The sequence below is a fragment of the Abramis brama genome (genome assembly GCF_963993115.1).
Source record: "Abramis brama genome assembly, chromosome: 9".
Lineage (NCBI taxonomy): Eukaryota > Metazoa > Chordata > Actinopteri > Cypriniformes > Leuciscidae > Abramis > Abramis brama.
Window position 1 is genome coordinate 5,587,611 of NC_139971.1, and position 16,511 is coordinate 5,604,121.

Here is a 16,511-nt window from a genome sequence, read left to right on the forward strand (position 1 = left end):
TATAAAGAACCTTTTGTGCATTGAAAAGGTTCCATAGATGTTACAGGTTCTTCATGGAACCATCAATGCCAATAAAGGACATCTGTAGCCACAAAAAAAAAGCTTTGCAAGTTTCTTTGGCCTATTGAAGATTCATGCCCATAAATGCTGAGAGACCATGGAGCACAGCGCCATCTGTTGGTCTGAGCTGGTTTCCTGGATAGAGGACAGTGATTCATTGCAATTATGTAACATGAAGTCTTCCTTGTATTGCCAGTATACAGAGGGGTGTGACAGGGTGTCTCAGGAAGTTATGTTGTTTACACAGTTGAACTAATGTATAATTAGGGAAAAGAAAATGGTACTATGTAACATAGGATATTCCTTAATTATATGACTAACCAAAATTAAGGTGATACCACGAGTGATGTCACTCATTACTTTCTTAAAAACTGTCATTTTAAATGCAGCATCATGCAATAATAACTGGTAGTTGACTTCAAGCAATGACAGCAGCGTCCCAAAGTATGATGTGTTGTTCTCAATCTAAAAGTAAACAATTTTAAACAACATTTTTGTCATTTGTCTTATTATTATGCATGCCAATTTAAGCCCATATTAATAGAATATGCATGTAATATACAATTTGTGATGCATAAGTGAACTGCAAAAAAAGCTTAAAAAAATAATCTCACACTTTCTGATGAATTTCTTTCCATTTGTAATGAGTAGATATGTCTTTTAAAATCATTTTGATACAGACTGACAATAAATCATTCAGACTGAGAAAAAACAATTCAAATGAACGGTTCACTCATAAATCAGACACACTCAGGATTCTGAGCATGTACAGCAGTATTGGAATTCCCTTGGTCAGCTTGGTTTGCCTGAGGAAAACAAGACATGACAGGCATCCATTTTGACAGCAAACAAGTTACAGTGTGTTTGTTCTCCACCTCATCACAACACACAAACACACACGTGTACACACAGGACTCTTGGAAGAAAAGTGTCAGTGCCATAGTTTGTTCTCACTGACTCCTCACTAAGGAATGTTCTTAAGGGCATATTCGGGATTGATAGAATACAAACTGGACAAAGCGGCTCAACACGTCTACGCACTCAGTATCACACCCCATCAAACGGAAAAACCTACGGATTATAACTGACAAAGTGCTGTCTGCAATGCATTGTAATGGCAGTTACGCATTTCTAGCATAGATAGTTTTTTTGGTGTCTGAATGATGCATCTTGCTTAAAAAAAAAAAACTACTCATGGTGCAAAACAGTGAAAAAACATTCTATTTTTGCTGCATTGCGCTCGTTTTTTGACATTAAAAGCAACACATTTTTTTTCTTCAAAATAACACAAAAGCTATATTCAGTCTACTGATTCCACATACATAGAAGGTTGTTCCCGCCATAGAATAAAACATATATAGTATATAAAAGGTAATTGCGGCAATTCTGACTTTTCTCAGAATTCCGAGTTTACATTTCGCAATTCTGGGTATTTTTTTTTGCTATGGAATAAAAATAAAACAAAAAAGGTATTTGTGACTATCTTACAAATCCGATTACAATTCTGACATTTCTCAGAATTGTGAAATTAAAACTCGCAATTCTTTTTTTTCCCCCTGAGAATTTCAATCTAATATCTTGCAGTTGTAGGTCTATGATTATATCTTTCAATTTTTTCTCAGAATTGAGCAAGAAAAAAAAAAGTTTAAAGTTTAATAGTTAAAGTGGGGTCAGATTATGAGTACAGAAGTTACATTTTGGTCTGTTTCTCACAAAAAGTTATTGTATGGCTTCAGAAGACACTATGGTTAACATGAGGTTGAGTAAATGTCAGAACTGTCCAATGGACATAAACAACTGGATAGTTTTTACAAACAGAACGCGCTGTTCAGAACAGCATTCAAACTCGACTTGATCAAGTTCAATCAACAACTTGAGTCACTATCTAAAAGACAGCGCAGGTACTGAGGTAGGCTACATCTGTAAGATGTCTGCTAAAGATCTGTTAATCTGGAAAGCATCTGCGGTGTAAACACATCTGATAAACGTCCTAGAAAAGGCAGTTTTGTTCTAAATCTTAAACATCTTAAAGACATCTTCAAAATGTTAGGCATCTAAATGACATCTAACAGGAAACGTCAGAGACGTATTGCAGACGAGCAAACACTCGAAAAAATTCGCCAACATCTTGCAGATGTCAATGCAGACATCAAATAGACATCTCCAAGATGCATTTGTGCTATCGGGAATGCAGCAGTGTAAACCTCTCACGGCGTTTTTCATGAGCCAGTCTAAACTGATATGACTTTTCCAAACTGACATGATGACTAGTTCAGTGAACATCCGTTGAAATTTGTACCGGGCACACCCGGACTTTGATACACCCAAAATACAAACCGTAATTTTCCAGTTAAAACGGTTGTTTGATGAACACACAGTGTAGTTTATAATTGAAGGCTTAGGCACGTATAGAGGTATAATAATAACAGTCTAGACTAGAGAAGATACAGCCGCTCTTTCGACAAAACGCAAGCCGATATTTTGATTTTGAACCGAGAAACGGGATGTTTAGTTCATGATTCAGGATGTTCTGCAACTTATATTTACTTTATTAAATTAGTTTGCAGGACTGACAGTAGGCTACTGGCGAAAAAACAGAACTGGCTATAACCGTGACAGTTTGTAGCCTATTTCTAACACTTGTTTTATAAAGTCGCCATGGTTTCACTACATAGCGCTTTAATATACCTCATAACATTAAAGTATGAAGCATGTGCTGCATATAAGTGAAAGAATGTGCTTACGTCTCAGGCCAGCACGCCAAACTCCTTCCTCCGCCCGGTTTCCTCCTTAAGCCGTTTCCTTCAAGTTTTATTCCACTCTTTTACCCACTTGTTGAAAAAGCAGTGTTCGGTCTCGCGGTCTGAAGAGCTGAAAGTTTAGAAGTGTCCCGTGAAGTGAAGATAAACACGCCTGAGTGAAACATGCAGCACGAGACGCGCGCGCACAGCTGACTGCAGTGACGCAAACGCTCGCTCCTCCTGTTCATGTAGGAAAAATGACCGCGTTTCCAGGCCACCGTTCAGTCCTCATTAACTCAAACTCTCAAGTCAGCCCTCCTGATGTTAAAAAGACTTGCAATAATACACACTACTACAAGAACTGTCACTGTAGGTAGGATACATGTCTTTTATTTAGAAGCTACAAGTAAAATATGTTCAAAGATGTTAGCATTTTACACATGTGGATACATTTTAAAGAAGCATATTGCTTGACACCATTTTTAATAAGAGTACAGCTTGTGCTTTTACATCTGCTTTAAGATTATAGACAATGCATGGACTCTTTAACAGCCCCTGCATGATGCTGTAAAAAGTGTAGGCCTAGTTGTTCAGCAGTCACTTAACAAACCCAGGATTGTCCCTCAGATTCCCGCCTTTACATATTTCCTGCCTATGGTCATGTGGAGCAAGAAAGAAACAATGAAAAAATCCTCATTCTTCCTCATTCTTCCTGTGTTCTTCCTGTCAGTGAGTATGTCTCAGTCTGTGTCTGACTTGGATAAGGGATTTCCAGGAGCATTTAGAGCTGTTTTACTAGTTCACTTTTTTTTCCCCACATAGCCTATCCAGGTTTTATCAGTTTAAATTCACAGCACCCTCCCAAGACAAAATCTTTACGGGTTGGCCCTCTCTCCTGGGACCAAAAAGTAAGCTACACTGCAATAGTTAGTTGGTCCCGTCACAGGGCTCAAGCAATCTTGCTTCTGTATAAAAATAGACCAGCTAGCCTATTACATACAATCAACCTAATTCCTGCCTATTCGTCTTCTAACCTCTTACAAAGAAATGAGGGCTGTGTGAGACGCAAATGAAGGATTCTTAACAAATACAAATTAAAAGTATGCAGTAACTTTCCATTTATAGATTCTTTTGTTGTCCATTCACCTCACCATGAACTGACCTGGAAACACTAAAAAATCATTCATAATTGATTAGTACTCATAGTAGCCTACATATCAAAGCACACGGAAATCTCAGCGGGGTATTTTCACCATGTGACTTTTGAGAGAGAGACCATAACAAATTTGTTCAGCTTTCTGAAAATTCAAGAAAGCATGAAAATCCCACCTGCCAATGTAGCATAACATTACTTTGTAACATGTATATGTATATATAATATCACTAGACAGAAATGAATGGGATAATGTTAATGGGATAGTCTAATAAAAAGTGGCAATTCCACCATTATTTACTAACCCAAACAGTGTTGGTGACCATTGACTTCTATTGTATGTAAAAACAAAACAAAAAGGAAAAAATAAAAAACAAACACTGATTTCCATTTCTCAAAATAGTTTAATGTTTTAATATATCCAAATATTTTAAACTAGCCTACTTTAATGTTCCACAGAAGAAGAAAAAAGTCAAACACGTTTGGAACGACATGAGGCTGAGTAAATGATGCCAGGAATTTCTTTTTTGGTGAATTATACATTCAACATATATATTAGAAATAACTAGAAATAACTGTACAAGGTCATTGTGTAAATGTGTGTACAAGAGCTTGTGTACAGAGGGAATCTGCTAAGGCAGTAACAGACAGGATGTTGGAATAAATGCAGAGCAGCAGGCAGTCTTGGAGTTAGAGCAGCATGTACTGTGGAAAATAGTCAAGATTACTTTCCATTACACAGGGAGTTCAGCTGACCCTAATGGCCCTTCAGTCCTAAACATCTATCATAGTCCTTAAAGGGAAGTAAAAGGTGATGTGTGTCATTTTCCCATGTTGAAATACTGCTACAGGTGAGCAAACAGGTTCATTCCACTGACAAATGTGAACACTGTGGAGATTTCAAAACATTACTGCCTCAACCAATGGTGGGACTTTGAGGTGGGGCTATTCGTTTATCTGTCCAATGGCAGTTAGGAGGAGAGTTTAAGTAATGTTGGTGGGTGTGGCAAGCAGTGCGGGGCCGAGAGCCGTGGGAACTTGTACTGTGGTCATTCGCGACCGGTGTGGCGCTCAATAGCACTCGCACAACGGCCTCGCTCTGTTCCCACGGCTCTAGGCCTGCTCTGCTTGCCACAGGGGGTTATTCCAGAAAGCAGGTTATGTCACATACCCGGGTATACGTTTACAGATAAGTAACTCTTGGTTCCAAAAACTGAGGTAACTTTCAGGGTTAGTTTAGTTCAGAGTTATTCAATACATGCATGCCTAATTGATGAGGCTTCAGTTGGCATGACAGATTTCACACAATATTATATGGTCATACATTTTTTTTTTATTATATCATATAGCAATGTTTATTATTAACTTTATTCTCTGTTTTATTTTATTACTCTAATTTTACTGTTTTATTCTCATCACACACATTGTGGATCTGCATTCAAAAGTTGTTCTATATAATGTAATTCTATAATATAAAAATATAAAAAATACATATACATATAAAAAATACATATGGGACAAATTTGGAAGCAAAATGACTAAACATAACAAATTCATACAGCCATATTATCTTTGCAAGCACTGTTTTTTGTTCAATCAGTCTTTCTTTTTTAATTCATAAATTTAGATAATTCTTGTCTACAGTAACAAAAACACTGAATAAAGATTAGAACATGATCTTAAAACATTATTGCAGAACCGCTCACCTCTGCAGACTGATTTAGGTGTTGGTAGTGTTGCATAATTCACAGTCCGAGGACGTGAACAGCTATGATTAGACGTCACATGCCTACGGTATTACGACATGGCGCGAACGCAGCATAAAGCGTGCTTCTTCTTAGCATCCATTTCCTTGATGACTCTGATGCATTTATTTGTGATTTCCTTGGTGAACATACTTTGATTTGACTGAACTTACTCCTGGACAAGGTTTTAGAACCGATAGCCGAATAAGAAAGGTGAGGGTTAATCAACCGAGAGTTCTGGGTTTATATGACAGTAAGTTTACCCTTCTTTCTGGAATACTCCCCAGAAGCTCACTTCACCTTCATATAATAATATAATACAGTAGTGTGGTTCGGCCATGTATCGGCTTCAATATGTTTCAAATACCTCAAAACCATTGTCTTATGATGAGGTTACTAGAAGAACCATTAACAGCCCTTAGAGTTATAGCAGGAACTTATGGGTTCCTCAGGGAACTGAGTCTTGAAAACATGTTTGGCATGACCTGGTTGAAAAGCATGTGTAGGAATTTCACCAACACACTAATAAAGAAAGCATGGGAAGGGTTGTATGCACTGGGCTTTTCTTCAGGCTTTCTACCATATCCCTACTCTCCTCTGTCCTTACCCTCTTCTTTTTTCTCACTTGTCTTCAGTTTTGCTCGGCTCTTCCTCCACTTCCGCCCCCTCTGCATGACCGACCTCCACGGAGAGGATCTCCTCTCCCTCTATGCGGGGAGTCATGCGGATGATCATGGTGCTGTCAGTGGTCTCTGATACCATGTCATCATCATCTGGCGCGCGAGGCCGGGGAACGGGCGAACGTCGGTGGATGGGGGAGGGAGGGGGCATGCCGGAGCCAGAAGTGGACGGCTGAGAGAGAAAGAGAGGATAGACAAAAGAAGTAAGGGGTATGACTGGTCAAACATCAACAAACTGGGCTGTACAAATAATTTATTTTTGTAATGACAGTAGATTAAAATTATTCAAAATCGCTTTTTAGCCGGGGGTGGAGGGTTATGGGAAATAAAGATGACTAAGGACGTTTCCGGCTTCTATACTGTACACAAGCTTGATTTATTGTGTTCCAAAATTGCTGCTTTGTCTGTGCTGCTACAAGGGGGCACTATAGCGTGCATTAGTATAAAACATCTTCTTCTACAGTAGGGTAACCAGACTTTCCCATCTTTCCTGTGGACAGTCCTGGCTGGCATGGAAATCACATACTTCCCTACTATAAAGTAGGCGAAAAACAGTATGTGACAAAAGAAGTATGTCTGAATTCACAGTAATCTTAAAAGAGTAGGCAAAAAGTTCCCGGATGCCCTACTTCTTCCGGTGAGATTCTGAAGTGTGCATATGATGGACACTTTACTGTCCCATGAGGCTACGGGACAGGATTTGTGAATCCACTGACCCTGGTAGGTCACGTGATAAGGGCAACATTGTGAATGTCGTACGTCCAGATTACATTCATACTACACAAATTCATACTATATAGAGTGTACTTTAGCGATCATTAAGTAATTATTCATTCAAAATTAGTACCCAATGAAGAGAGTATGTGATTTCGGACACAGCCCTGGTTTTTGCCGTCCTGTCCCAGACTAGAGTTGTCCATGGAAATGTGCCGTTTTATAGCACGTTCAAAACAACACAAAAACAGTGCAAAAAAGCAAGATTTCCAGAGCGATTATAGTGATTATTTTTACACAACAGATTGGGCTGCAATCTACATTGATGGAGAACTTAAATTGGATGAGAACAGAGCACTTTTATTATCAATTATAAAGACCCACCGTTTTTGGTTTCAAGGTTACATGCTACATAACTAATCATGTTAAATTAAGTAATACTGTTTGTATGCACTAAATAACAGTGCCTGAACAAGGGTGCGGGATTGTTTTGCACACAATTTTAAATGTTCTTGAGAGTTCAGCCATCACAACATACAGTACTAGTACATGTAATTAAACGTAAAAATTACATGTAAAAATTACATGTAGTAATTTTCCAACACACACATTTTAACTATATCACATGAGTGAAAGATATGAATAATACCAAAAAAAAAATCAACTAAACAACACGTGCAACAGTTAAATGACCAGAAAGCACATACTTTGTTATAAAAATGTCCCTAAAGTCAAAGGGAACAGCCTCATGGGAAGCGCACCGACATGTTACACGATTGTGCTTAGGGCCACTTCGCTTCCTGGCAGTTATCTCATCTCAATAAAGGCAAAAATAAATCTATAAAAATCCCTAAAATGCAAAATAATAAACCTAATTAAGAAGAGAAAAAATATCAATTTCCAAAAGCACAAATATAAAATATTTAAAAAGTTGATTACTGTATACAGTATATTCAGTTTGTGAAAATGGAACTGGAACTGGAAATTCAATTTTTTTTGTAAAGATGCTTCAGGTTTGATATAAATGGTCTCCAGACATTTGAGAACCAATGACGTTTGATGTCATTGATGTATCACAATGCATTTAAGGCCCTGTTTACACCTGGTATTAAGAAGTGTTTTGGTCGGATCACAAGTGGACGATGCTAAATACAGGTGTAAATGGGGTCCAAAACATTTTGAGCTTGTCCACGTTCAACCACTTCCAGAGGTAGTGGAAAACGCATTCAACCAGATTGGTTTCGTAGTGTAGATGCTCATGTGATCGAATGCGTTTGAACAGCCGCAAAATACCGCCTACTCTCCGTCTACTGACCTAATGCGCGATAGCCAGACAGGATTTTAACTTTGTTGGCCGGAGACCCAAGTTTGGTTTGAAGACGAAAAACATACCAAGCACAATGTTCTCTCACCATTCTTGATTTCTAACACACACTCACAGTGCTCGGCGCAGTCTTGTGTCTATCAGAGCATAAACGAAAGCTGCTGCTATTTTCGTATGTTTTTCTGTATTCTCCGGGCGTGCTCATATGTAAATTGCACAAGGTTATTTCTGAAAAAAAAAAAACATATATTTACCCGCCCATAAACCCTCCCCATTGTGAACAACCAGGTGTATGTGTCTCCCTCATCTACTTGTGATTCGATCGACCAAAACGCATCTTAATACCAGGTGTAAACAGGGCCTAAAGGCACCATATCTGATTTTAGGAGGACAATATTTTTAGTTATTAGCGATCTGTTTTTCAACCAGAGCTGTTTGTCTGGCTTCAGAGTATGTTTTTGGCCTAAAGCATCTAAACAGCGGGTGTAAATACCTCTAGAGTTGCTCCCTTATATGACTCCTTCAGCTTGGTAAACGTTTGTCCTTTGGCAACCTCCAGGGCAGCCTTGAAGAGTTTGGGTGTCTCTGGCCGCTCGCCGATGACCTCACCCTTCACTTTAACCTTCTCCTCTTCAGGCTTCTTATCTTTGGTCAACATTTTCCTATGGAAGGAGACAAACTCATTAGGATGGCCAGACGTTGAGTTGTAAACTAGCATGTGCATCGCTGAGACTGTAACAGGAAGTGGAGCTGCATAGGGTTTGACGATCTCAAGCCCTTACATAACATCATTCAACACACATGCACAGTAAATTGGTCCCACGGGTGAACAGATCATGTGACTCAACGGATCATGCTTTTTCATTATCTCAATAACCTCCAAACTAACAAAATCAAACACTAATTCCTCCTTCCATTAAAGAGAAATGAGGGTAGGAGAAGGATGGAGAGAGAAAGAGATGCAGTATGAGGAGAAAAACAGACGATATCTAGCAAACATGGCACTAGGAGATCTGTGAGTGTGATAGAGGGGTAAATGGCTCAGACCACTGCGCTGGGTGAAGTGTGTGTGTGTGTGTGTGTGTGTGTAAGGATTGCTGGGGCTCTTGGTTGAGGTTTTGAACTCTGATCCCCTCACTTGGCCTTCTTGCGCAGTAGCTTCTGGGACTCGGGATAGTGTATTAAGATGTCTGCCAGGTCCTTCTTATCCAAGATGAAGAGGTTAGCAAAGCCATGGGCCTTTACGTTAGCTGTTCGTCGGTTTCCACCACTACCCGCCAGCAAACTGATGGAGTGGACACACACACAAAAAACAGTCTGTTTGGCTTTTCACACATAACACATTGTTACACACTGCGTGGCTCTATTATAGGGCTGGGTACTGATACAGATTTTATGATTTGATTACGAATCACAAGCTCTTGATTTGTTTGCATTCGGATTTTGATTTGATTCAACATCTATTCATTCTAATCTAATCTAAAGCTGTAAACTGTACAGGGAACACTGTCAGTTGGTACATTACTGTAATATAAAAGGTTAAAGGGATAGTTCACCCGAAAATGAAAATTCTGTCAATAATTTCTCACCCTCATGTCGTTCCAAACCCGTAAGACTTTCGTCCATCTTCAGAACACAAATGAAGATCATTTTGATGAAATCTGAGAGCTTTCTGTCCCTCCATTGACAGCTAAGCAACTGAGACTTTGACGCTTCAAATAGTTCACAAAGAGATCGTAAAACTAATCAAAATGAATTGAGCGGTTTAGTCCAAATTTTCTGAAGAGTCTCGATCACTTTATATGATGAATAGATTTAATTTAGGCTTTTATTAACAACAGAGTCAATTCAAATTCAACAAAATAAAAAAATTCCACATTTTCACAGATTTTGTTGAATTTGTTGAAAAAACAAATTCAACTGCGATTAATCTTTAGAGATAATAATCCAACACAGTTGTAAACATTTAAATTACGCATAAGGCAGTTTTGGGTGAACTACCTTTAACATGGATGAGCAAATTGCATTGTACGACACAGTATTCTTTCCCGTGAGGTCACACATGATTTTAATCATTTGGCAAAAATATAAACAGACCTGATCAGTGCAATTTAAGTTCTGCCCAAATTGTCTCACAAGAGGTGTAAAGGGTCTCCAATAATGATCATCACTCACCTAATTTCCCCGAACACAGAGCCAGCTCTCAGAGTCACAAACACTATATTCCCATCAGGGCCTCCAACCACCTGCACTTCTCCAGCTTTGATGATGTACATCTCTCGACCGATCTCACCCTGACCACCAGAGCCGAGCGGGACAAGAGTCAGTTCAAAACGCTAACAGATAAAAGGCTCTTTCATGGTGGCTGTTTGATGTGACCTTTACTAAGACAACCTTCAAATATACTGGCCATATACTGAGATTATTTAGGTTTTAAAATGTTTTTGCAAGCCAGTAGCAAAGCACATATACAGCACAGTAAAAATAATAATAATAATAATAAGTGCCGTATTGCTTACTTTTTTACAAACATAATCTCCAGGAAGGTACACCACAGATTTCAGCCTGTTGAGCATGTCAAAGATCATCTGTCTGTCACATCCCTGGAATGAACAGGAGTCGAAGACTTTAATATTAACAACAGCTTTCACAACCCGTTCAATGACAAACAAAATGAGTTAATCCATTGGGAACTGATTGGATGGTGAGAAGTGATCTCTATATAACAGATGTTTGGAGAGGAGGAGTTTCAGAGGTGGAGCAAGTTATTACATTTGATAAAAAATTACTAAAATAAAATAAAATAAATAAATAAATAAATAAAATTTAATGGTAAAATGTGTACAAGGACAGACCTGGAGTGTCTGTTAACAGGGTACGTTATCAGAACTTTGGCAGGGTTCTCTCAAAGTTATGAACAAACACTCTTCTAGTAATGTTAATAGAACATTCGTTTAGTTATATGGCATTTAATAATGTTCTCAAATTTTTTGCTCAAATATCTTTTTTTATTTCTTTTTTTTTCACTTTAGTTGGATGTTCGTCTAACATTTATATAAATGTTCCTAATTTTTTCAGAATGTTTAGAGAGCATTCAAAAGTAACATTCCTATAATATTTGCAAAATTATGAAACTGAATATTCCCTTAATGTTCGCATAATGAAGGAATTTTTTTTTTAACATTTTGCTTAACTTAATGCAAACGTTAGCAAAATGTTCATTTCAATATATGTTTTATTAATCTAGAACATATATTGTTAGCTTGTGTGTATTAAGAAAGTAAATAGTAGAGGTGTAACCACTGATCTATACATTTATATAGATCAGTGGGTTTAACAATATGTAGATATGGATCGTTGCAGCAATCAAATGACTAACGATATGATGAATCGATGCAATGCATTAAAAATCAATATATATATTTTTTTTAATGATTAATTTTTCTATATTATTATATATAATTTAAAAAACTATAGTGTATTTTTTGTTGTGGATGTCCCAATTTGGATACAGTATTCAATAAAATTTTCATGTTATTTTGGATGCATTTGTGAGTTAATTCAAATGTAACCAGTTGTTTAAAATAGGCACATAATACTGTAATACTGATCGCAGGCCCCTGAATATAATCGAATCGTAATCATATCAAAGCATGTTTTGATAAAATATTGTATGGCTAAGACAATCAATGTCAGATTGTATTTAGATGAAACATCTGATTTACACCACTAGTAAATTGGGTGAATTTGATTTCAAGTTGAATGTAGGTCTATGGACTCTGCTTGAAAATCCAGCTAAAATCTAGTACATTTGTATTTAGTCCATTTATGGTCATTAGCTGGACCAAGCTGGTGTACATGTTTAGTCAGCTGGACAACCAGTCGGTGTACCTGGTTTCAACCTAGTGGTCATCTTGGTCAAGCAACAACCACTATGGACCAGCAACAAACCAGCTTGACCACTTTAAACTGGAATGATCTGTTTTTCTAGCGGTACTAAATCAGACTTTGTCATTCTCTGTGTGTGTGTTCAAGAAAGAAAGATTAGAGTGAATGAGGTAATAGATACTCACCTGAAAGAGCGCCACTCTACTGACAATGGTGTAGTTTACGTCTGCTGCGATGTCTAGACGCATCTTATCTGGAAGCTGTATAAGTAACTCCTGTTCATCTGAAGACGAACGGATCATAAAACACAGCCAAAACATACTCGACACATGTAAAGGTCTAGTGCAATCGGGTTCTGCTTACCCAGCATGCCTTGCGACTTCCAGGTGTAGTCGTACCAGGTCTTCACTCGGTTCTGGACCACACGGGGGATCTTGTAGGAGGTCATGTATTTGACGGTGCTGTCCACACAGTGTCTGTAGTACGCCTCACCTGCAGTGGCGGCTCCGACTACATCTCTCATCTATGCGTACACACACCACACAGAGGGAAAACATTACACTGCATGGAGCTTCACGATTTGATCTTTTTTAAAGTGGCATACACACGTTTTAAAGTTTTCTGTTGATGATATGAAAAACAGCCATATTAAACTAGAAGGTGAGTTTCACAAAAACATGTCTAGGATGTATTTCAGCTTAAAAAAAGGGCAAAATTAAAAATTTACAATTTGCATGAGTAATAGTTAGTCCAGTATTACTGGACGATATTTTTTTTTCTGCTTAGATACAGTTATAGTTATTTTAGTATCACTGAGATGCTATTACAGTTTTTTTCTTCATATTTTAATTATTTTTGTGTTTTTGTCATTTTAATTAGTTTTTTTTTTGTAATACTTATATAGTTTTTATTAATTTCTATTTCAGTTTTAAATATTTTAGTACATCACTTTTTAACTAAATGAAAATGAGAAATGCTGCCTTGGCAACTGTCTGAAATTTAATTTGAATGGTTTATTTTATTTCAGTTAAAGTTCATTTTATTCAACTAACGAAAGTTTTTTTTTTATGGTTTTAGTTTAAGTTAACTAGATAATACAATAATCTGCTATCGTACATTAAGTATAAATTGCATAAAAATGCATTTAATGAGATTTTTTTTAAGAATTGTGAAAATAATGAAAATATTTTGACTTTATAGTCTTAAAATCAGTCTTATATACTTTATGCAGAATAAAAACATATTTTTTTTGTTCTTTCTTTTTACTTTAGAGTGAAATATTGTCACATATGCTCTTTTTTGTTTAGTTTCTTTCTATGTTCCCGTTTTCCGTAGTTCCTTGTTAATCTCCTTGGTCCTTGATTAGTTAACACCTGTTCTGTTTCAGTCAATCACCCTCTGTGTATTTAAGCCCTGCGTTTCCAGTTATCTCCTGAGTTTTTTTGGTTGTGGATTTATTGATAAAAGACTTTCTCTACTCCTTCGTAGTGAGCATCATTATAGCCACTGTGACAAATATGACCTTGACCTGTTTTTGACAACAAGTGAGATTCAACCAGAAGTTCTGTGATGTATGTCTCTTACCTGACCGATCATGATGGAGAAAGCAAAGACTCCCACGAAGTAGTTGACCAGTTGGAAGACGATTTCAAAGACAGTGGTGGGATCAGGCAAACCTCCGATGGTGATCAGAGTCTTCACAGCAAAGTAGTAGCAGCGAATATAACTGTAGGACACAAACACAGACTCATTATTTTACATGATCTACACTGTGCACAACACACCACTCAGTAAAGCATTGAGATAGATAAGGTCACCTGTTTCCTTTGCCATTATAGACCCATTTAGTAGAACCCAGTCCTTCATAGTCAGATCCCCAATAGAAAATACAGGCATTACAGTGCAGAGAGTACAGCAGGTACGCACTCGTACGGATCACCCTGGAATCACACAGCAGTGAGTAATAAAATCTTCATTATTTGGGTGAACTGTTCCTTTAAAAGGCATTCGCTTTGTGTTATGGTGACCTCTAGCGGTGGCCTCTGGTCTTACCTGTAAATGTACGCTTTGCTCATCACAGCCTCCAGACGATCATTAAACTCAAAGAATGCATTGTACTGCAAAATGGACACAGAATAAGTGTGAGTATAGGGATATTTGTGTGTGACAGTGGGAAGATATTAGGGACGGCATGTTTTTTTAACCTTTAGAAGGCGAGGAAACCGCAGGAGTGATTTGACACCTGTGAAGACGTACAGGACATCCAGTGGAAAGAGACTGATCACATCCATCTGAAACATCCAGCATGCACTTAAGGTTAGGATGCTGTTTTAATAACACAGTGTCAATGCATAGATTTTGTAGAAAATAAAGAGTTTTACCTTAAATCGCTCTGTTTGCATGTAGTTCTCTCTCATGTCTTTTCTGTCACACTTAGAAAGACAAAACATAAAACAGGCAAACATCAACAAAGTAAAAGAAACAGTGGCCTATGAATGTCATTGCATTAGACAACAAAATATTAAACCTAGTGACATTTATTTAAAAACAAACAAACAGAGCAAGCACAATTTCAAGCAAAACAATTCACAAAAAGAAATTAGTAAGGTTGAAATCATCAAACTATGGAAGCTTACGCCACTGAATAAAATAAAGACGATAATTTCTTTCAATTGTGTTTATATCTCGCAATACTGACTATTTCCTCAGAATTTCGAGTTTATATCCTGCAATTCTGACTTTATTTCTCAGAATTGTGAGATATAACTCGCAATTGCATGTAACGTAAAAAAAAAGAAAGAAAACTCACGATTCTGACTTTTATGTCGTATAGTTCTTACTTTATTTCTAGGATATTTAGGGATTTAGGGCCTACTAACAGGATTTCTGTTTTGTCAGTATTCAGTTTTAAGAAGTTTTGACCCATCCACACTTTGAGATCTAGTAGACAGGAAGGGGAAGGGAAAGCAGTATTAGGCTGAAAGATAAGATAGACTTGTGTATCATCAGAGTAACCATGGAAATTAAGACCATGACGCTGGATGATCTGACCAAGAGGAAGCATTTAGATTAGAAATAGAAGTGGACCAAGAACAGATCCTTGAGGTACACCACACATTTTTATTTATTTATTTTTAAGTAAAACATTTTTGAAAAATGTCAGACTTTTTTCTTGCAATTCTATTTTTATAACTTGAAATTGCAGTTTACATACAGCAATTTTCCCCCAGATATTCAGATGTTAGGTTTAAACTCGCAATTGCAAGCTATAAAGGTCAAATTGCGAGATATAAACTCGCAACTCTGAGAACAATTGTAAGAATTGTGAGACATACTGTAAACTCACAGTTGCGAGGAAAAAAAGGCAGAACTGTGAGATAAAAAGTCTCAATTACCTTTCTTACTTTTTTTTTTATTCCGTGGCGGAAACAAGCTTTCATATAAAACAATAGATATGCTGTTCAAAACTCTTGCTCACCACAATGTCCCCTCCTCTCACAAACTGCAGTCTGGGCTGAAAGACCACGATGTCAAGAATGTAAATGCCGTCACAGAGGTAGTCCATCAGCAGCCACCAGTGAATGTTCTCAGAGGTCTGATACGGGAAAGTGCAGCGCACAGGGATCAGCCAAACATTCCAGTTCCACGCAAATGTCACAAAGAACAGCCACACCACGTAGATCAAATCTGTGAAAGAATCAATCAGCATAGTTGCATCTCCAGTAGGTCATTTCATACAGTTTTTTATTAAGTCCACTTAATAATTAATATCCCTTGAGGAAGAAAGTGTGCTTAATTTTTTGTATTGAATGCGAAAACTGTAAAAACTGTACTTGCAAATAATATAGTATTATTGAAATAAAAGGCCACTTAAGTGTACAGTTTCCTGAATGTTTCTTAGCACACTTAGACTTTAAAAAATTGCACTTTGTAATGTAAAATGTAAAGTTTTACTTATAAGTACATTTTAAATAATTACGTTTTAATCTTTAGTCATTTTTCACTTTAGACACATTCAAGTACACTTATTCTTAAAGTACTGTATATATTAGTTCATAGGGCTGGGTATTGACACAAATTTCACACTTCCGATTCGATTCAATATTGATTATTTTGGATATCAGGTACAATACATGGCAAATTTTCTCAAGAAAAACAAATCTCTTCACTAATGCTGTAAACTATGGGAGTCAGTTGTAGCCTACT

At 37.3% G+C, this 16,511-nt stretch overlaps 1 protein-coding gene across 1 annotated transcript in view; it reads right to left on the reverse strand.

Annotated features, from left to right (window-relative positions):
• Positions 1 to 4,338: 4,338 nt before the first annotated feature.
• cngb1a (cyclic nucleotide gated channel subunit beta 1a) overlaps positions 4,339 to 16,511 on the reverse strand; it is a 50,662-nt gene continuing 38,489 nt past the window's right edge. The window contains exons 26-39 of the mRNA XM_084123503.1: positions 15,784 to 15,992; positions 14,687 to 14,737; positions 14,510 to 14,596; positions 14,358 to 14,422; positions 14,123 to 14,245; positions 13,890 to 14,031; positions 12,669 to 12,828; positions 12,491 to 12,588; positions 10,937 to 11,020; positions 10,593 to 10,711; positions 9,556 to 9,702; positions 8,911 to 9,079; positions 6,307 to 6,551; positions 4,339 to 4,659 (exon numbers count right to left, since the gene is read on the reverse strand). Coding sequence (XP_083979629.1) covers positions 6,321 to 6,551; positions 8,911 to 9,079; positions 9,556 to 9,702; positions 10,593 to 10,711; positions 10,937 to 11,020; positions 12,491 to 12,588; positions 12,669 to 12,828; positions 13,890 to 14,031; positions 14,123 to 14,245; positions 14,358 to 14,422; positions 14,510 to 14,596; positions 14,687 to 14,737; positions 15,784 to 15,992 — 1,685 coding nt within the window. The 3' untranslated portion in view covers positions 4,339 to 4,659; positions 6,307 to 6,320. The remainder of the gene's footprint in view (positions 4,660 to 6,306; positions 6,552 to 8,910; positions 9,080 to 9,555; positions 9,703 to 10,592; positions 10,712 to 10,936; positions 11,021 to 12,490; positions 12,589 to 12,668; positions 12,829 to 13,889; positions 14,032 to 14,122; positions 14,246 to 14,357; positions 14,423 to 14,509; positions 14,597 to 14,686; positions 14,738 to 15,783; positions 15,993 to 16,511) is intronic.